A 22,760-nucleotide genomic window follows, 5' to 3' on the forward strand; every position below is an offset into this window, starting at 1 on the left:
TACTTCATCAAGCAGGATGTCTGTTTCCAGGGTCAGGTCTCTTCTGATAACACGTCCAAAGCACATGAGACAAAGTCTTGCCATCCTTTTTTCTTTCTGATTTTTTAAAAAAAATCATTTTATTGGGAGCTCATACAACTCTTATCACAATCCATTGTGCCAAGCACATTTGTACATTTGTTGCCCTCATCATTTTCTTTCTACTTGAACCCTTGGTATCAGCTTATATTCCCCCCTCCCTCCCCTTCCTTCCCTCCCTAATGAACCCTTGATCATTTCTAAATTATCATTATTTGTTCATGTCTTACACTGACCGCTGTCTCCCTTCACTTACTTTTCTGTTGTCCATCCTCCTGGGAGGGCAGTATAAGTAGATCATTGTGATCGGTTCCCCCTTTCTCCCCACCTTTCCCTTACCCTCCTGGTATGGCAACTCTCATTATTGGTCCTGAGGGGGTTATCTGTCCTGGATTCCCTGTGTTTCCAGCTCTTATCTATACCCATGTACATGCTCTGGTTTAGCCAGATTTTTAAGGTAGAATTGGGGTCATGGTAGTGGGAGGAGGACAGGGATGAAGTATTAAAGAACTAGAGGAAAGTTGTATGTTTCATCAGTGCTATACTGCAAGTGATCTAAAATTGATGACAAGGAGGGTATAAGAGACCTGGTAGCATTTGATCAAGGGCAATGTAACTGAGAGCAATTACTGAAACCCAAATGAAGGCTGAACATGATAGTAGGGCAAGAGGAAAGTAAAAGGAAATAGAGGAAAGAACTAGGAGGCAAAGGGAATTTATAGAGGTCTAAATACAGGGACATGCATATGTAAATATATTTATATATGATGATGGGAAAATAGATCTATGTGCATATATTTATAGGTTCAGTATTATGGTAGCAGATGGACGTTGGGCCTCCACTCAAGTACTCCCTCAATGAAGAACACTTTGTTCTATTAACCTGGCATTCCATAATGCTCACCTTCTCGACATGATCGCTGAAGACAAAAAGGGTATATAAGCAAATGTGGCAAAGAAAGCTGATGGTGCCCAGCTATCAATAGATATAGCATCTAGAGCCTTAAAAGCTTGAAGATAAACAAGTGGCCATCTAGCTGAGAAGCAACAAACCCACATGGAAGAAGCACACCAGCCTGTGTGATGAGATGTTGAGAGGATCAAATATCAGGCATCAAAGATCCAAAACAAAAAATCATATCATTGTGAATGAGGGGGAGTACAGAGTAGAGGCCCAAAGCCTATTGGTAGGCAATTGGACATCCCCTTATGGAAGGGTCGTGGGGAGGAGATGAGTCAGTCTAGGTGCAGTGTAGCACCGATTAAGCCATCCTTGTTTCTAAGGAGTATTCTAGCTGTACTTCTTCTTCCAAGACAGATTTGTTTGTTCTTTTGGCATCCAGTGGTCATTTTAATACTCTTCTCCAGCACCATAATTCAAATGTATCAATTCTTCTTTGATCTTCCTTATTCGATGTCCAATTTTTTCATGCATAGATGATTGAAATGACATTGGCTTGGGTCAGGCAAACCTTGGTCTGAAAAGAAGAATCCTTACTTTTCAACACTGTAAGGGGACCCAATGCCCATCTGTAGACAGCAGGACATCCCTTGCAGAGGGGTAGTGGGGAGAGATGAGTCACTCAGGGTTCAGTGTAGCAACAATGAAACGCAAAACCTTCCTCTAGTTTTTGAACGCTTCCTTCCCTCCCGACTACCATGATCCCAATTCTACCTTGCGGACCTGGTTAGACCAGAGGATGCACAGAGGTGCAGTAGGGATCTGGAAACACAGGGAATCTAGGACGGATGAACCCCTCAGGACCATCGGTGGGAGTGGTGACACAGGGAGGGAAGGGGGTGTAGAAAGGGAGAACCGATCTTGGGGATCTATGTGTAACCTCCTCTCTGGGAGATGGGCAATGGGAAGGTGGGTGAGGGGAGACACCGGGCAGTATAAGATAAGATAAAATAATTATTTATAAACTATTAAGGGTGTGGGGGAAGGGGGGAGCGGGGAGGAAGGGGGAGGGAAAAAAAGGAAAATGAGCTGATTCCAGGAAGCCCAGTGGAAGGCGAATTTTGAGAATGACGAGGGCAACGAATGTATAAGGGTGCTTTGCTCAATTGATGTATGTATGGATTGTGATAAGAGTTGTATGAGCCCCAATAAAAAGATTTATTAAATTAAAGAGAGAGAGAGCCTGGGCAGCACATTTGCCTCATGCAACGGGTCATTGAAGCTCCTGACCGCTGCTTCCATGAGCACTGATTGTGGATCCCAGCAAGATGAAATTCTTCACAACTTCCCCCTTTCCTCTGTGTATCACAAAGTTACCTATTGATTTAGTTTTGTGGATTTTCTTTACATTGAGTTGTAATCCCCACTGAAGGCTGCAATCCTTGGTCTTCATCAGCAAATACTTCAAGTCCCCCTCACTCTCAGTAGTCAGGTTGTGTCATCTTCGTCTCTCAGGTTGTTAATAAAACCTTCTTCCAATCTTGATGCCGCTTACTTCTTACTATAATCCAGCTTTTCTGATGATTTGCTCAGCATACAGCCTGACTAAGTATGGTGAGAGGATACACCTCTGATGCACACCTTTCTTGATGTGAAACCATGGAGTATTCTTTTGTTCTGTTCGCACACTGCCTCTTGGTTCAATTACAGGTTCCTCATGCTCTGGAATTTCCAAAATTTTCAAGGCTATTCATAGTTTGTTATAGTCCACACAGTCAAATGTCTCTGTACAGTTAATAAAACTCAAGTAAACATCTTTCTGGTACCTTCAGCTTTGGGCTAAGATCCATCTGACATCAACAATCGCGTCCCTTGTTCCATTTCCTCTTCTGAATCCTGCCTGAACTTCTGGAAGCTCCCAGTCGATGGACTGCTGCTTTTGTGGTTGGATGATCTTCAGCAAAATTGTAACTGTGTTTTAGCTCCATGATTGAAAGCAGGTTTCAGAGTCTTTTCTGACACCCACTTTGATCTTTTCTTTCTTTCCTCTCTTTTCAATGACCTTTTGCTTTCTTCCTGTATGATGTTCTTGATGTTCTCGATGTCAAAGCTTATCAGGTCTCGTGTCATTAGTGTTCAATGTGTTAAATCTGTTCTTGAGATGTTGCCAAAACTCAGGTCATATTTTGACTCTTGTTGACTTGTTTTCATTATCTTGATCTTCAACTTGAACTTATGAGTAATTCATGAGCACAGTCAGCCCCGAGCCTGGTTTTAGCTGCTATTATTGATCTTTTCCCCATAATCTCTTCCCACAGATGTAGTCCATTTGATTTCTGTATATTTCATATAGACAAGTCCATATGCATAATTACCTTTAGTGTTGTTGAGAATATATGTTATGATAGAGTCACTGGCCATGCAATAGTCTGTTGTGAGACCTCCAGCGTCATTTCTATCACAAAGGTCATGTTTTCCAACCACTGTTCTTTCATCTTTGTTTCCAACATTTGCATTCTAATCACCAACAATTACCCATGCATCTTCATTGCACATTTGATCAATTTCAGATGGAAAACACTGGTAGAATTCTTCAACTTCTTCATCACTAGCTTGAGTAGTAGGTGCCTACATTTGACCAAGGGTTGTTCAATGGGAGTTATCCTATCTCAGACGGTGTTGTACTTCAGTATAGATCTTGAAACATTCTTTGTGGCATCCCCGAGCACTGGAAGCTCCATTTCACGCTGTGAAAAGTGCTGTTCTGAGCAGGTGTTCATGGCGGCTTTACCACACCCTGATATATAACCTGGGGCAGATTATTAATCTCAACACTTCCATTTCCTCTTATTTAAGTCAGTGGCAGAAATGCCTTCTTTGCAGCTGTGAATTAACCAGAACAAGTATAAAGTGTCTGGCACAAAGCAGAACTCAAGTAAAATGTGTTGTTTTGGTTCCCCACTCATAGGGTGTGTTAGTCTGGGTACATTAGAGAAACAAATCCACAGAAACTCATACGTAAGAGAGAGTTTTATATAAAGGGTAAGTGCACATCAAGAGAACATCCTAACTCAATCCCACAAGTCCAACACTAGCCCTTATGTCTGACACCAATCCACAAAGGCCTCTTCCATCTCACAAAACACACACTGTGACACCGACTGCAGGAGGAAAGCCGAATCGGTGAACGTGTAAGGATCTCAGCACTGGCAGGGTCTCTACACGGCTGCTCCCGCACCCAGGGCTGCATGGAGTAGGTCCATGGAAGGGAGCCTTGCCAGCTGAAGCAGGGAACTCGCTGAAACAGCTGCACTCTGGTCCGACCATCAGAAAGCAAGAGACCCGGGAACTAGAAAGGTGAGGCTCACTGAGCCATTTATCTCTCTGCTCTTCAATTAACCCCACATGTGTTTATCAGTCAGTTTGGAACAATAAACTAACTCCTTCATAGGGTTATTTAAATTAAATAAGACCATTATACATAAAATGCTGAACACCTTGAAGGCAGTTCATCAATGTCAATTCCCTTGTATTTGCTCCTCTTATAATGTTTTGTCCTTGTGACCAAGTCCTTCATTAAGCCTCAGTTCCTTTCCAAAGACCTGCCAAGTGGCTCTGTTCACTAGTCCATTATATAAGAATTTGTTGAGTTCCTTTATGTGCTGGACATATGAAAATGCAGGTAAATAGACACAGTCAGTTCCTGACAAGCTTACAGTCTAGTAAGAAATACAGAAATTTGACAAGTATATTATAACAAGACAGGTTAAATATTTCTATTTGTATAGTGTGCTTATAAAATCCCTAGACAATTAAAGTCTGCTTAGGGAATCACACACAACACTGCAGAAGAGGAAGAGTCATGGATTGGATCTTGAAAGATAGATAGGAGTTTGCCATGCAAAAAAATGTGCCCCACCCCCCTCCACCTCAAACTGGAGGGCATCAGATTTGCATTGCACATCTTCAGAAAGACAGAAGCCTGGCATGGCAGATGCTGGGCTGTGCGGGAGGTTGAGAGGCTGGGACACAAAGATGGGAAACACTTGTGAAAGGGGATTTATAATCATTGCTAAGGAATTAGGGATTTATCTATTATGTAAGAGAAGCCAACCATGGATGAAAAACTCAGACCACTTGCCATAGAGTTGACTCTGACTCATGGAGACCCCATGGGTGTCAGAGTAACTCTGTGCTCTACATAGTTTTCAAAGGGGATTCTTTTTCTTAAGACAATTACCAGGGTTCCTCTCAGTTGCCCGTGTGGTCTTGAATCTCTCATCTCTCCGTTAGCAGGCTGAGGGCATTAACTGTTTGTACCACCTCATGACTTCAACAAGAGAGGACAGAATGAAGTGTTTTTCCAAGTAAATGATTAAACGGTGATCCAACAGAATGTGGAAATTATGAAACAATCTCAGTAAGACCACATGCAAGTAAATTTTGCTGAAGATGCTTCAAAAATTTCAAAGAATCACAGAGATATGTCAGCAGGAAATTGCCAGATAGTCAAGCTGGGTTCAGAAGAGGGTGTAACTATGGTGGACATTACTGATGTCAGAGAGTCTTGGCTGACAGTGAAGATGTTTGCCTCTGGTTGACTGACGACGCAAAGGCAGCTGACTGGGTGGATATAATTACAAAGAATGGGTATTCCAGAATACTTCTCTGTGTTCATGTGGAAACTGTACATAGATCAAGAGGCAGTCATTCCAATATGTGGCAGTTACATAAGCTGGTGTCAACTGGATACTATTAAGAGTGAAGGGGTGGAGTCTAGCTTCTCAATCAGGTTGTAGCTTGATGACCTCATTTGGAGGCGTGTAAGAGATAAATAGTTCACTGGAAGCCACACGCTCACTTGCTCTCGGCGACACATTCCTGTTGACAAGCCACACGGAGCTACACTGATGGAACCAGAGCCTTGGAGCTGGAGGAGCCATGTGGAAACCCCTGCCAGCACTGGCATGCTTCCACTACCACTGGATCCACTAGACTTTCCACCCACTAACCTGTGATTGTCTTGCATTTGGTGTCATTGCTTGTGTTTGTGAGTCTGAAGAGCAATTTATAGACTGGTATCGGACAAATGGGCTAATATTGGATTTATGCACTTGATCTGAGTGGGCTGGGATGTTTCCTTAATATACAATTACCCCTTTACATAAAGCTCTTTCTTGTACACATATGAGTGTTTATGAATTTGTGCTCTAGCTTACCCAGACTAACACAGAAAAGAACAAGAAGAAATGGTTCCGATTGAATTACTTAATTCAGAGTTCCCACAAACCTTCATTTAAAAAAAAAGACTATATGAGAAGTATAATAAAGTAAAATGCAATCAAAAGAGGTATCCCTGCATACCATAATGACGAGAGGAATGAGCAAATGTGTCTTAGAAGAAGTAGAGCCAAAGGTGTCTTAGAAGGGAGGACGGTGAGACTCTGTCTCATGGACTTTGAACATGTTATGAGGAGGGACCAGCCCCTGGAGAAGGGCATCATGATTGGTAGAGGGTAAGCAAAAACAAAAGAGAGAGAGAGAGAGAGAGAGAGATGAAATGGATCGACAGAGCAGCTGCAACAATAGGCTCCCACACATGAAGTCTTGTGATGATGGTGCAGGGCTAGGTGGTGTTTTGTTCTCTTGTACATAGAGTCACTGATTTGGACACCAGTCCTTTTCAGGAATATGTATCAGCCAGTGACATAGAGGAAGCTCCTGAGCCAAGGATCCCAACAGAAACAAAGGTAAGTAGCAGATGCCAAGGCACGGTCGAAGGTGGGGGCAGTAGAACAGAGCCATACCTGGGTAAGCAGGTGATGAGAGAGATGACAACACCAAGGTGCCCACCAGGGCAGAAGGCACTTTTATGGCAGAGATTCCCATCCGGCACAAGGAATATATAAGGTAAGGTGAAGGTGGGCCCGCAAGACATCCAGGTGGGTAGGTCTAGCAGGCCCCTGGATGGCCTGAGAGAGGCAGGAGGTGGGAGGGACTCATACGGAGGCACTGGATCAGCCATGAGGGGAGATGCTCTCCTGAGGGAGAAAGGATTCTGAACGCCACGGGGGCATCTACAGATAGACTAACCAGGCAAGGGAAGAAGGAACAGGAGGTGGAAGGAAACCATCAGGGTGCAGGAAAGCAGGCACGCACATTGCATGGGTACCAGGTCAGATCACTGGACATGGCACCATTGAGGGCTCTGGTGGTTTAATCATGATCAGTCTTAGGATATAGGAAGGGACAGAAGCTAACTTGCCATGGCTTCAGGTTATTGAAACGTGGGATAATAAAGGGGGGTAAGGTCAAGGACCAATATTTTGATGCTCAAATATACAGAAAGGTAAGCAAAATATATATCAGAAAATGATAGGCGTTAGTAGTAGAAGGCCAATGGATGTGGTAAGCACATTCCAGATACTTCTTCTATCCTCTCAGTTAGAAGGCGGCAAAGAAGATGGGCTCAGCTGGGAGGTGACAAAAACCAGGACTTAAAGGACCATAGGAAACTGATGAAAGTTGTGTTGGGTGCAACCTTGTTCTTGTCATTCCAACTCCATGAAACTTAGTTGTCATGACAGAACCTTACAGGATTCTCTGACGCTAACCCTATGTGTTTGGGGACCTCTGCCTCAAGCCGGATTTCCAGAAGCCCATACTCCACGGGCTGTTTTCCATCTGCTCCTGGGCTGCTGCTGACTGATGAGCCCCCCGATGGCCAACTCTGCTCCCAGACACGGGAGCCACCTCTCTCCTGTGAAGCTCTGGGATCCCCACAGCTGTCTTCCAAGTGGACTCTCCCTCTCTGGCCCACGTCCCACATGGCAGACAGTGTCTTTCTAAAACTGCTTTGCACGTAGTAGCTGCCACCTTCTTCCCAATTCACCGGTGCCCTCGGCATCCTACAAAGGTCCCTCATTGCCAAGCGGAGCATCTTAGCTGTGGGCGGCAGGTTGGCCACAGACCTATTTAATTTGGCTGGAATCATCTGTATTTGAGATTGATCTAATTTAGACGTGGTGAGATGGGGCACGACCAGTTAACCACAGGGTCCACGCTGTATTGTGCACACATAGAACTTGCCTTCTGGTCTTCCAAAAGTTCGTGGGAAACACACTATTCCTTTTCATCCCATGTTCTCACAAACTCGCATGGTCCACACTACTTTCAGACTCAAAGCCTTCCATTCTCCCATATGCCTCTTAAGCCAGATTGTCATCATATTGCAAATCCTTCATTCCAGAGACAGGCTCAGTCGACACCTCCTCCCATCCATGGCCCTGGCCTGGTCTCTCTAGCTATGTGAGCGCCTGTCTCATCCCCGCCTTTCCTCCTGTCTGCTGTGTTCTACTCTCTGCGCTCCAGCTGTACATTCAACCCTGGCTTTGATCTTCCCCTTGGATGAGGACCCCTTGGACCATCGAAATCCACTTTTTTTTTTTTTGCCTTGAATCCCTCACTTGGGTCTTGTTTATATATTTTTTTGTTCCTTTAGTTCCATTTTTAAAATCAGCATCCCATTTCTTCAGATTCAAGTTACAAATGGGGTCCCTTGTAAGTAATACACCCAAAGTCACACAGGTCAGACCTGCTTCCATGTGACTTGAAGACGCTCTTCCCTGAAAGCATGAGAGCAAGCACAGACCCCATGAAGGACAGAGGCCACTCCTCTATTCGTTATGTGGCCTAATTCTTAGTAAAGGCTCAGGAAATGTTCATGATGCAAACCTATATCTACAAGAAGAAAGAAATGTCTTCATATTCAAAAACACAAAGGGAAAAAAGGGGGGCAGTGTTGAAGGGTGCACTGTGTGGTGTGAGAGAAACAAACAGTGTCTACAGTGGGCCGCTATCACGGATCCACAGACAGGTAGATTTCACCAAGGCAACAAGAAGGACGTACTAGGTGAAGCTGGGACCGCGCCCCTGACACAGCCCACCCAATAGTTTACAAGACGAACGCTGACAAAGCTTGCAACTGGGCACTGATCCCTCAAGGTAATGAGATCCAACCCGCCCACGCTCTGCAGAGCTGTCGCAGTCATCTGGTGGCCAGTGCGGGCAGGTGGCTGGGTTAGAGGGACAACAGTGAGATCAGGGAGAAAGGCTGCTCGCCTGCAGTGTCCCCGAGGCCACATTTCCGGGTTCACCTGCCCTTAATCCCAGCTCCTGGTAATCCTTTCCCCTGCAGCAGGGCCAGGACCTCAGCAAACACCCTTTACTCACAAGTCCCGCCCGGCGACATGTTTGCCTTTGCTACACACTGGATGCTGCAGTCATCGGCTGGCTGGCTTTAAAGAATGAGCGATGATAACATGGCTTGATAAAGAGTCTAGCACGGGTTGGCACAGACCACACAATTCCAGGTGTTAAATTAGCCCAATGGGGCAATGCAGGGGCATCAGGTAGCGGCTTACACTCCTTTGGTAAATACCCATGCCCCAAGCAGCAGCACGATGTAATCTGGAATGCTGACTCTTTCAGGAGAGGCTGGATCAAGGAGGCGTATGGACCATTTTCTCACAGAGCCATGTGAGACGCCCCGCGCCGCACACCCACACAGTCAACAACTGCAGGCTCTGGCCGCCGCCGCAGCCGCCAGTTCTCGCCCAAGGAAGCCAGAAGCAGAGCTCTGGGTGCAGGAGGGTGAGAGGGGATGAGAGAAACAGAATGGATTCAGTGAAGGAGGGTGTGGGGGGATGGAAGAAGCTGCCAGAGCACACAGGAAGCACGGACCATGGTAGAGAAGGGATGCCTTCTGAACGGACTGCAAAGGGAAGTGCCCGCACCGCTAACCAGAAAAACAGAGAATTGAGCACCAGACCTGAGCTGACGGCACGCGTCCACATCCGGCAGAGGTGGGCAGACTCCTCAAAACGTTTTCTGATACAACAGGCCCAAAGAAGCAGAGACAACTTCAACAGGGTTATAATTTCCACACCATTGGCTAAATCAACGACACTATCCATTGGCTAATTAATGACACTATCCATAGAACTACCTGTGCTCCGGTAGAATGACTGATAACACTCTCACATACAACAATAATGATGGATCTAAAGGGAACCAGATGCAGATATCAACTGTAGGAAGGGATGTGGAGCTCACACTTAATCCTACCCCCAATCTGAGCACGATCAGTTCTTGTGACATGGCCGTGCTCGATACTTGCCCTCGTGAAGAGATCACTGAAGAGACAGGTGCTACTGCAAAGTGTGGAAAGAAACTAGGTGGTGCCTGGCTGTTAGGAAAAAGTGACTGAGGTCTTAAAGACATGTCTTCCAACAAGCAGTCAGTCATCTGAGTGAGGCATCGACAGGCCCACACTGAAGCAGCACACCAGTCTGTGTGTCCCATGGAGCATGAGCAGCATGATCCAAACCCGCAGGAACAGTGTCAGAGCTGAAATGGTACACACTTGGTTTGTGGGGGGCTATGGAGGACAGTAGGCACTCTAAACCCATCTGCAGGGCCTACACAGGGCCGGAGTCCCCAGCGAATCCCCTCTGACCATAGACCAGGGATGTGAATCGCCTTGCTGGCCCGCAGAGTAGTTTGTTTGCTTTGTGCTGCTGTCTTTTGTCTTCTGCTTTGCTGTACAGGAAATCCTGCGTGGCTAGACCTGTAGAAAGAATGACTGCATTGGCAGTTTCGGGGGGGCGGGGAGGGGCTGAAGGGGAGGCTGCATGGAGGTGGGGAGCGAAGGCCCCTGAAAGAGTACAAGAAAGAAGTAAATGTTCTAAAATTGACGTGGGGATGATTGTACAACTCTCTTTAACATGACTGAACTATCGACTTGCACCCTATGTGGAATATATGTCGATGAAGAGGTAGAAGCACCTTGACAATGTGGGTGAAGCCAAGTGCGTATACGAGCAAGTGCCTTCCTCCTTTAGCATCAGAGGTCCTCGTGGGGGTCTCTCCGTCACCATATTCCCCCTCAGAACGGGAGGGGTGCGCCACTGCCTTGTAGGGCGATGGGAAGCAGCTAACAGGCAGGTCAACATGTTGGCCTGGAAGCAAAACCCTCCTTCCTATAAGCCCCCGCCACAACACCATACAACACCCAGACAGTGCCTATCCAACAAGGGGCTCCCTCAAGACAGGCAGGACCACTCTGGATCAAGACTAAGTATCAGTTCCTGGCTGGTGGGCCTTGATGAGGAGCCTGCTGTTCTCCGACAGATACAACCCCGCACAGCAAGAGGGGAGCCCCTGCGTGTCAGCACTCTGGTCCTTTCACTCCGCATTTCGTTAGGCCGAGCTTTAGCGTTGCTCCTGCTTACAAGAGATGTGATTCCTAAGGCACGCAGGGCTGCAGAGACTGAAAGCTGGCTTCTGCGCTGCAGAGGCCACTGCAAGGTCACTGAAGCTGACGAGAAACATTCTGCAATTCCCAGGGACTTCAGTGAGCTTCCCTCGCCTCCTGGTCTCTGTGTGTGTTGTGCTGGAGAGGGTGGTGTGGTGCGGTCCCGGGTCTAATTTTTCCTCTTTTTTGAAGCCCATAAGCAAAGCCAAAAGGCCTGGGTTCTGGTCCCGATTCTTTTCAAACACAGGGTAAATGGCTCACTGCCAGGGCAGGAGATAACAGGACTTGGCGAGGCACTCATTAGTCACTTGAGTCAGATTTGGTACCAATATGCTTCTCCTCAGAAACAGCCTGGCGCCGGGCTACGGGGCTCTTATTAAGATAATGCTTGGTAGTCAGGGTCACGCTTACAATGTTTTATTCATAAATGTTGCAAAAATGTGATGAATTATTAATGCAGAGAACATCTGTCACAGACAGGAATCATTAACAGCAGTGCGCAGGCAGCGGGTGGTTTAGAGGGAGAGTGATGCGAACGCAGGCGCATGGAGACGGGCCACTTGCCAGCTTTGGGTGGCCTCTGCGAAGCACACCTGGCCGGCTTCCTCCTGGCTACTTGTCCTCATTTCAAAGCTGCCATCTTGCTGGCGCCAGTGGCAGGGCTCCTCTCTATCACCTCAGAGTCTGCTGGCATCACTGGGGCACGGCAGCAAGCACTCCGTATGCATACCCAGCAGGGCTCTTCAGGGTCAAACCGAGACTCTGTCTACTTACTAGGAGGGGGCTTCAAAAAGGCCTTGGGGAAATCGGATTAAGAGATGACGGAATTTCCCCACAAACTTTTGGAAGCGTCCTTGTATGTGCCAAGCCTACATTGTTCCTCACTCGGTACGAGTACTCTGCCCGCTGATAAGAAACTATGTCACAAGGTTAGACAGTTTGCTCCCGGGCATTCAGCTAAGTCCGTAACAACGCCCGGATTTGAATCTGGTTCTCTTTCTGATTCCAGAGCTCCTGCTCTGCATCTACTTGAAGGCGTACAAAGTTAGAGACGTGCAGAGCTATCGTGTCCACGGAGATGTGGTCATAATCAAAACGATTGTGACTTGAAAGTCTTCAGAAACCAATCAAGGGTAAGCTGACTGTGGAGGGATCCAGTGACTTTATACTAGACTTAAGCGGGAGTCGTAGGAGAGACAAGTTGTAATCCTCATCAACTGAGCCATGGTCATTCTGGCCCCAGCGCTTACAAAAGAGTTCTGGGACTCCGGCACGTGAGGCCCGGAAGACAAGCTGCTTGGGTTCCAATCTTGAGTCTGCAACTAGCCTTGGCTGAGATCCCAAGCCTCTCTGGACCTTCACCTCCTCGTCTGTAAACTGGCTAAGATCACAGTGTCTCCTTTGTAAGGTTGTCATGAAGATGGAACAGTAAAACAGACAGATGTGCATGTAAACAGCTGATGAAAATGTGACTTTATCTGAGTTTTACCAGTGAGGGGCAAGTTGCTGGAGCCTCAGGCCCTTCTTCCATAAAAGAGATTTACAGGGAGCTGTTGTGAGGACAAGGTGAGAGAAAGTCCTAGAAGCACGTTGCGCACTGACTTCAGCACAGGCACTCAGGAAAGGCTTCTTTCTCTGTGATAGCACTACCACTTAACCTCCCGAGACCCCAGCTTCCCAGATCATAAAACGCAACACCCACTGACAAGATGAGACACCTTGCCCCTGCCGGACAGCCTTGCAGCGCTCTGGCTGGTGAGTGGCCAAAGGCCAGGCTGAAAGTGAGAGCGCCAGGCTGCTCATTTCAGTTCCAGCTCTAGGATGACTTCAAACAGTGACTAGGTTTCCTCAAACCTCGGTTTCCTCATTTATTCCATCTATTCTCATCTCAGTGAATGGATGCCAAATAGACGTGCTAAGGATGCAGAGGGATGATTCAGTCCCCTACTTGAAAGAGTGCACCCTGATTCAAATGAGAGGTATGCAAATAGGAACGTGGCAATGATGAAGGGCGTTGATGATGGACAAGGTAGAGCGGTGGCCTGATGAAGGCAGTAACCAGATTTACCAAGATAGATAAAGGAAAGATTCAGAGGAGGTACACTGTTGAGCTGAGTCTTAAAAGATAAATGGGTTTGCCAGGCAGCCTAAAAGGAAAGGCATTTTGGCATGCGCAGAGGCTGAGGGATCTGCAACAGGGAACTGTGAACAATTGATGGCCTTCTGAGTATGGGGTGCACACAGCAGAATGGCAGGCAAACAGGATCATCAATGCTCTAAAACTGATTGTGGGCATGATTGTAAGCTCTTCTCGGTAAGCTTGAACTATTGAATTGTATAATGTGTGAATTATATGCCAATAAAAGTTTGGGGGGAAATGATCCATTCTGCTTACCTTGCAGGATTTCTAGGAGAGCAAATGGGAGGCATGTATCAAAACACTGAAAACGGCACAGTGCTATAGAATGGCAGGTCCAATTGCTCACACGTCACCAAGCCTCTTCCTAATACTCGGTTATCACCAAGCATTCAAGCGTCAGGTATTGTTTCTCTCTTACCAACACTTGGACTCTGTTCTTCCCCTCCTTGAGAATAGGGTTTAAGAGCAGAGGCAGGAAGAACTTAGAGGAAAAACACCTAACTCCTTCTGTCGATGACCACAAACCTCTTCAAAGTTCCTTAGCAATGAATGATGATGTCTTGAAAGAGTACAGCCATTATTTGTCAAACAAGAAACTTAAGAGCATGGCTTTTCAAATGCTCTGGACCATAACCCATGGTAAGAACTAAGTTTTATAACACGATCCAGGAGAAACAAAGAGAAGCAGAGACAGAGCGAGGGAGAGGGTTATAAAACAAGACTGATACCCACAACATGTGATGCTGACACTTTCTGTTTTATTTTATGTCACTTTTTAAAGTGTTGGTTACTATCCCCTAACTGATTTCCTGACTCAGTAGTGGATCATAACCTGATGTTGGAAACATACGGGTTCGTGAAAATTCCAAAAGTATGAATCACAAATCTCTCCGGTCTTTCTTTTCTGTAGCACTTTGAGACATTGCAGAAACATTAAAAAGTCCAGCACATTTCTTGAGAAACAACAAAACAATACTATGTATACTGCTGGCTCGGTGGATTGTTTCCAAATAAAAGAGGGGTTTCCATGTGGGGCCTTCTCGTGTGTTTGATTGCTGGAGCCAATTAAGCTTTTTGACACATAGTATTTCAAAATACAGGGTTTTCTTTCAATAAGCACCTTCTTTCATGTAAAAGGCCACATCACACATCAGAACCAAGAAGTGAGCAAGCACCCTGCCCTGGGGCTGATGAAATGGGAACTCGGTGCCCAGATGCTGTTACAATAATGGGCAGGTTGAAATTTACCACCCCCAGCACCAATGCTACCCGCCCCAAGGGGAGCCTCCTCTCCATCCCCTGCTGTGTGCGTTTGTGTCCAGCAGACTCTCAAAGCGGAAAGGAGCAGCAGAGTCAGTCATCTAGAGAGTCAGCTAAACCTTTCAGGCGAACGGTCCAGCACTTCCCACTACAATGTGCGCCTGTCCCAGGGGGCTGCACACGCTCTGGCCACTTCTTCCATGACACTTTGAAGTATGCTACTTAGGATGCGCTGCCTTTCCCTCCTGCCCACACAAATCACTTGCCTCTTACTTGCTGTTCAAAATATATTTAACTTATATGTGTATGTATATGTAAACATATGAATGTAAAACATATGCAAAAAGTAATTATAAATTATCAAGGGCTCATGAGGGAAGGGGGAGCAGGGAGGAAGGGGAAAAAAGAGGACTTGATGCAAAGGGCTGAAGTGGAGAGCAAATGCTTTGAAAATGATGAGGGCAAAGAATGCACAGATGTGCTTTATACAATTGATGTATGTACGGAGTATGACAAGAGTTGTATGAGTCCCTAATAAAATGTTTTAAAAATATATGAAGGGGCTTCAAATCGTTGGTGGAAATGGAATTTTAAAATAGTGGAATTTTTTCCTGAACTTCTTAAATATCTCTCGTGTGTGTATATGTATACCTATCTAGCTATAATAAACTTCAAGGTTCAATCCTAAAGGAACCTTTCATTTATATCAAAGGGTATTTTTACTTCAATAATATTATCATGTAGATATTTACATCATTTAATATGAAGAAAATCTGTCTTGGAAGAAGTACAGCCAGAATGCTCCTTGGAGACCTGCCTGGTGAGATTCCGTCTCACGTACATTGGACCTGCTGTCAGGAGAGACCCATTCCTGGAGAAGGGTGCTTGGTAAAGCCGAGAGGAGCAGTGAAAAAGAGGAAGAACCTCAAAGAGGTGGACTGACGCCGTGGCTGCAATAATGGACTCAAGTTTAGGAACAATTGTGAGGATGGCGCGGGACCCAGGCGTGCCTCGTTCTGTTGTACTAAAGAGTTGCTATGGGTCGAAACCAACTCGATGGCACCTGCCAACAATGTTTTTAAAATGGCACGCACTCCTCACTTATAAACACGGTAGGGTTCCAAAAGGCCTGGTCATGATTGGACACTTGGCATTGTGTACAAATACAGCGTGACCCTCTGAGGTCACAAACTGGTGACTGCATCATCACCCAGCTACCCAACCACTGCGGATCCCGGCCCAGCCACGCTGACTGTCCTGGCCAACATGACTCTTGCCTGGCTCAGCAGCCCTCATTAGTGCCAGACATTTGCATAGAATTTTTCACTAATGTCATAAATGTGAACTGTCAGACCATGAGACAGTTGATATATGAGGAGTAGGAGTATGAGAAAGCTAAGCATCTCCACAGAGACCCAGTCACTGTGATGTCAAAGCTCAGTACTATAAGTCTTTCTCAGACAGTCTCATCAAGAACCTTGACTTAGGAAATTGAATTCGTATATGCATTAGATAGGGAAACCGAGGGCTTCTTCCCAGGCAGGTTCTGTGGTAGATGCTCGCACAGAAGGAGGCTCTGCACTTTGATCCATAGTCGGTGCATGGAATTCTGGGTTAACACAAGGACACGCACACTTTCTCATTTCTGCTTCCTGTTCACTTTTAGTTTTTACTGTTATAATTTTTTTAATGTAACAACCAGCGCTGTTGACTTGATGTCAATCCATGGTGACCTCGTGTCTACAGAGAAACATGCCTTCCAGAGTGGTTTCCAGGCTGTGACCCTTTGGGGACCAGATCACCAGGCCTTTCTTCCCCGGTGCCTCTGGGTGGGTTTGAACTGCCAACCTTCTTGTTAGCAGTTTTGCATTTTACCGTTTGCACCACCCAGGGACTCAATGATGTCACCAAGCCACATGCGCTGTTGAGTCCATGTGAACCCATAGCAATACTGCCGGAGAGTGGGGCTGCTCCATTGGGTTTCTGAGGATGTAAATCTTCACAGCTGCCAAAAACCTCACCTTTCTCCTGCAGAGCGGCTGGTAGCTTCAAACTGCCCAACACACATCCCACTGTGGGGCCAGAGCTCCCTTAATGACAGAGCAGGACCGCCGAATTTACTTCTGCCTTATATTACTTAGCATATTATTTATATTGCTGTCCCTGTGCTCACTCTTGCCCTTTAATATTATGTAAATTTGGCTTCTCATTGGAACAACGGAACCAACCCCTCAAAAAACAAACCAAAAACATTCACCGTCATCGAGTCAATGCTGACTCACAGCAAACCCATAGGACAGGGTACAACTGCTTCTGTGAGTTTCGGAGACGGTGACTCATTATGGGAGTAGAAAGCCCCGTCTGTCTCCTATAGAGCAGGTGGTTTCGAACTGCTGACTTTACAGTTAGCACCCCAATGCGTAACCACTACACCACCAGGCCTCCAACCAACTCCTACTGGCAACAAATTCTTCATCACATTTTCTATCCATTGCTCCATGGGAGGCTGTTAAATCACAGAAAAGCCTGTGTGCCTTTTCTTGCACCACCAAAGCCCAAATAAGAACCATACGCACCTGTCACCACTTACCTGCAAATTCAACTTCAAGACACACAAAGGAATGGATCTCATTAGTAGCCCAGGGACTGCCTAGGCTTGCAAAGATCATGTGACCTTAATGACTATCTTTGCCCTGACATAAGAGGAAATTTAAACAAGAGAAAGGTGTACTAATTTGTTCCCTCCAACCCTGGTATAAAATGACAGAGTTGGAGTTAAAACTCAAATCTTGTTGCCCAAAGAAATGAAGAGCCAGACGTTTATAAACCACCTAGCTCTTGTTTCATTTCCTTCATCCTTGAACTTCCCATCTCTCACTAGGTCCTTCTGTCTCACCACTGAGAGAAACTTCCCTAGTTCTTTAACACCAAACTGTCTTCCTGCTGCTGACCGACTTCCCAGTGTTGCCTTTTCACCACCCCACTACTTCTCTTATCCTGTTCGGCAACCTCACCGCCTTTCCTGGTGTTTTTGCTTGCCTTCCCCAACACATGGCTCCTTTATCTTAGACCCTCTGTAACTGTCCCGGAGAAAGTGACATATGGCACTGGAAAACATGACGACCGCAGAGAGCTCTGTCCTCCGCACACAGATGGCAAACTTCTTTTCTATCATACGCTGCACGCCGTACATAATGTACGGTAACGATAAAGTCTTAAGTGGGCAGGTACTTGCTGTGGATAGGGTGTCGAGCAAGTTAAGCACGACGATGGGCCCATGGGAACCCTCCTCTTTCTTGTCTATGTTCTAAGAAAGCTGCTAACCAGAGAATGAGTGGGCAGAGATGACGACAAGACAAAGATGAGACCTGAAAAGGTCCAAGCCAATGAAAACAGCAGAATAACGGAGATCAAACATTTAGACTCAGTAGGCAGCTTGAGAGTCTTAGTTCCCCCACTACTAGCCAGGATCCTTGGTCAAGCTGCTTAAACTCTCTACTCAGTTTCTTCATCTGTTAAATGAGAATAATAGCAGTATTTACCTCATAGAGTTACCACGGTGATTAAACAAGCTAATGTTTGTCAAACAGTATAACGTTGGTAGGTCTTGGGCAGCACATAAATATTTGCAACTAAAAGAAATCCAGAGTTTGAAGTCCTTCTCGCCATGATATGGTGTGTGCGATGACCTCACTCCAACTAGCAGTTTCAGGACCCGGAGGCATAATGGTAGCTCCCATTGGACACCACATGGCCCTACCTGACCTGACCCTGAACCTGAACCAGCCCCATCTGCTCCCCGACCTCACCTCCCCCTGCTTGCCCCTGGCTCCATCGACTCCATCTGGCCACTTTGCTGTTCTTCAAGCACATAAACACACGTGCACACAGGGCTTCCGCACTTACTTAACCTCCCACCTGGAACATCCTTTTCCAGACACCTGCACGGCTCACCCCCTTACCACACTCTCCACACCTCAAGCTGCCCTGCCACTCCTGGGAACAGTGCAAACTCGACAGGCAGAGCACTCCTAGTCCCCCAGCCAGTGCCACATTCTCCAAGAGACTCATCAGCATCTTAGTGTATAAATTTAACTTCTTTTGTTTGCTGTCTCGTCTTTGCGCATTAGAATACGAAGGGGGAAAGATCCGCAAAGCTCGTGGAAAATGGGAATAAATAGATAAGGGCATTTTCCTCTCTGAAGCCTCCACACGTAAACTTGAGGCAGTGGGGATGTGTTTCTGTCTTGTTCCCCGTTCCGTCCCTAGTCTTAGGAAGGGCTTGGCACACCCAGCGGCACTCACGGTTGTGAGCTGAAGCAGCGGAAGGCGCGGCTCGCCAGGTTCCTCTTACCTAAGACGGTCATCACTGTTTTCATCAGCTTCATGGGCGTCCTCCGGCGGCTGATGGAGCCACTTGTATGTGGAGACAAGACATTGGTTTTCCTCTTGACGTACATGTAGATCCGCAGGTACACCGCAACCATGATGAAGAACGCCACAAGGTTGGACACGGTCCAGAAAATGAGGTAACTCCGGCTATAAATGGGAGCCAGGGAAGAGCAGGTAGAGATGTCGCAAAGGCAGTTCCAGCCCAGCGTGGGGACCGCCCCCATAAAGATGGCGATGGCCCAGATGAGGAAAATGAGCAGCGTCACCCTCTTCTTGGTCAGGTTGCTGTGGACCCGCATGCTCATGATTGACATGTGCCTCTCCACGGCGATCACCAGCAAATTGGTCAGGGAGGCAGTTAAGCTGGCATCCAGCAGCCCCTGGCGGAGAAACCAGCGGTTGACCGTCAACGTCTTTGAAACGGGCCCAGTGTTGAACATCAGGAAGACGTAAGCAATGCCGGCAAAGAAATCGGCGGCGGCTAAGTTAGCCAACAGGTAGTAGAAGGGGAAATGAAACTTTCTGTTTATGATCACGGCCGCAATGACCAGAGAATTCGAGAAAAAAATAAACAAGCAGAAAAAGGTTCCAAAACACAAAACAATCATAATGTTCGTCCCCGTCCATTCATCGGCTGTGTGCGTGTTGGTCTTATTATAAAAATAGTCCATCAACTTATCATAGTGACATCCATTCATTGTGGAGAAGACCTGGACGTCCTAGAAAGAGATTCAAAGAAGAAACAACGATCACTATTGGAACGGCAGCCACCAAACCCATTGCCCCTGTTGCGCCCCTTCTTCCGGCCAATTCTTAGGAGTCCTCTGGGTCTCAGCATACCTGCCCCTTGCTCCGGAATGCCAGCCCCGCACTTCCTATCTCAGGGTTTCTCTTGCAGTGGCACTTTCTGCTTGCCAGGGGCTGCCACATGCTTGGTGCGGAGAACCTGTGTCTATCTTGTACACCTGTAACCCCAGGGCCCTACTTCCCTTCCTACCCCATGACAGGCATGTGTTGAACGGCTGCTGGCTGGCTGAACGGTTGGAGGCAACAGCAGTTCCAAGGTGTGCAGGCTCGCATCATCTCCCTGCCCGGGGAACAAGACAGCGCGGCATGCCGCTGTGTTCCCCCCTGATGGTTCCAGCTCATTGCTTATGTGTGGGTGGTGTGCATTAATCAAGAGCAGGTTGGCAATGCTAGGTACATTCTTGTCAAGATAACGGGGTGAGGTAAATTGCTGTTGACACAGCCATATGGTTTCCCCAAGAGCTCAACGTTCCAGTACTTCTGATCCGACTCCGGATCCTCCTTCTACTTTCTCTGGTTTCCACTAACAATTTCCACGCTCACTTTGTACACGTGTGGTGCAATTTGGTGACACTGGTCTCAATACCTCTTCTTGACCTTCAGCTTCATATCGCCCTTAGCGCTGCCTCTTCCAAATTGTACCAAGGTGAATTTGGTTTTGGGATTTTGCAACTTAATCACTTCAAGTTAGCTTCCCCATCTGGGCTCTTTCCAGCCCAGCAGGGAGGGGAGTGTCGGAGCGGCTCCCCTGATTTTACCAGTCCTTCTGCGTATCGGGGTGCCATGCACAGAGACGTGGCACAGGCCTTCATGGGTGACACTGAAATCGGGAATTTGAGCAGAACTCCACCCCAACATGTCAGAAAATAATTGTCAAGAGAGGGGTGCGCTCGTGGGATGCAGGTCTGCAAGCAGATTGCAAACTGGATTATCCTGCCAACAGGGAAGATGCTGATCTCAGAACAAAATCCCTCAGACCAGCGGTTCTCACCCTGTGGGTCGCGACCTCATTGGCGGGGGGGGGGGGGTTGTCAAATGACCCTTTCACAGGGGTCACCAGATTTATAACAGTAGCAAAATTATAGTTATGAAGTAGCAATGGAAATAATTTTATGGTTGGGGGGGTCACCACCACATGAGGAACTGTGTTAAAGGGTCACGGCATTAGGAAGGTTGAGAGCCACTGCCTGAGATCTTAAAAGAGATGGTTCTGACCCAGATGCCCATGAGTCTGTGCTGGCTGAAGAAGACCAGGTGTCTCTCTCACAGGGGGGTGGCCACCATCATGAAGGGCACAAAGGAGACGGAGACTTACGACCAAGAGCACTATCTTCTGGGGAGAGTGGCTGTGGGCTCCCTCACAAGAAAAGGGCCTGGGAGTGATTTTCTGGGGATCCAATAGGTCTAAGTGCTGAGCAGCTCTTTGGTAAGAATGGCATGCCTCTGACAGTGTCCGCTTGAATAGAAATTCCCAAGATTTAAGATTCTTCCAAATTTTACCATCCAGTGCTGCCTCCGGTATCAGGATTAGCTCTCAATTTTAAGACTGCATTGCAGTCTTAGTTTTAACTTACATTTTACTGTGTAATAATACTTTTAAATGAATTGGGTAATTGTTTTCCACCATGGCAAATGGGAGGTAAAATATCACTCCATATACTTAGATAAACTGGGAACGCTATCAAGAGACAAATGGTTCTCTTGCCTTTCAATTACATGGAAGGACTCAATTTTAATAATGGCCAAATAAAAGTCATTCTCTTTGGCACACACTCACCAATATTTAACTGTTAGTAGCAAATAAGTCCACATAACAGGCCAATCTATCTGCACTACATCATATCATTTTCTCAAATTAAAAATATAAATATATATGATAATATAATGCTTCATAGTGCTCTCTGTATAGGAATATATCACATTCATCTTAACTGATCTCTAAATGTTAAAGTTGTTTCCAGAACTTTGTATTATAAACAAGGCTACATGCTCGTGTATTAATCATTAAGTGCCTGTCCAATCATTCCCTTAAGGAAAAAATATTAGAGTTGACACTGACAGGGTATAGGATGAGAATTTTTTTTAATGATTTCTGATATAGACCGTCAAATTACTCTTGAGACAGTTCTGTGTCTAATTCTACCAGCAGCATATGGAAGTTGACTACGGAACACTAATTTGGTGATTCAATTTAAATATCAAAGGAGAAAATTCCACTTTCAGTAGTACTGAAATGCACAGAAATTAAACCCAAGGACCACATGTGAAATTTTAATGATACCATTATGTGTGCTTTCACTAATTAAAGATAATTATGTAGTTCATTTGGCTATATGCTCTAGATAGCCAAGAGAAACATAATTACGATTTAAAATGTATATTCCCCTTGACTAATCCATTAACAATATAAAAATGAACATGTCAGAAAGACCTTGGAACTAAGATACAAAGGAAAATACTAACTTAAAGTTTTCCTAATTTCTTTTGAATGCATCTTAAAATATAGTTATGGTTCTCAAATGTGGGTGCTCACAATTCTATAATGTACATAAATGTCAATAATGTTTACTTCAAAATCTTCCAACTTAATTTTCTCCCAGTCAGGGTCAAAATGCTATCTTCTCAGACATGTCTCAGTAAGACAAGGAAAAGCATGCTCAATCAGTTCCTACAGGAAGCAGCTCCCTACCTCCCACCCCATGGAGCCTACTTTCACTTTTGGAAGAAGCAAGCAATGAGAGCAAATTGAGTTTCTATAGGATATTCATGAGAAAGATAACTTTCATCCATAGGGTGAAAACCAGGTTTACCACAGAGTTAGGGTGATGTAAAAAAAGCATACCATTATTAAAATTGAAAATATATGT

The 22,760-nt window shown here is 46.0% G+C and overlaps 1 protein-coding gene across 1 annotated transcript in view; it reads right to left on the minus strand.

Moving 5' to 3' along the window:
• Positions 1-19,784, minus strand: part of LPAR3 (lysophosphatidic acid receptor 3) — a 63,885-nt gene extending 44,101 nt beyond the window's left edge. The window contains exon 1 of the mRNA XM_075540169.1: positions 19,049-19,784. Coding sequence (XP_075396284.1) covers positions 19,049-19,784 — 736 coding nt within the window. The remainder of the gene's footprint in view (positions 1-19,048) is intronic.
• Positions 19,785-22,760: the final 2,976 nt, after the last annotated feature.

Source organism: Tenrec ecaudatus, chromosome 1 (assembly GCF_050624435.1).
Source record: "Tenrec ecaudatus isolate mTenEca1 chromosome 1, mTenEca1.hap1, whole genome shotgun sequence".
Classification (NCBI taxonomy): domain Eukaryota; kingdom Metazoa; phylum Chordata; class Mammalia; order Afrosoricida; family Tenrecidae; genus Tenrec; species Tenrec ecaudatus.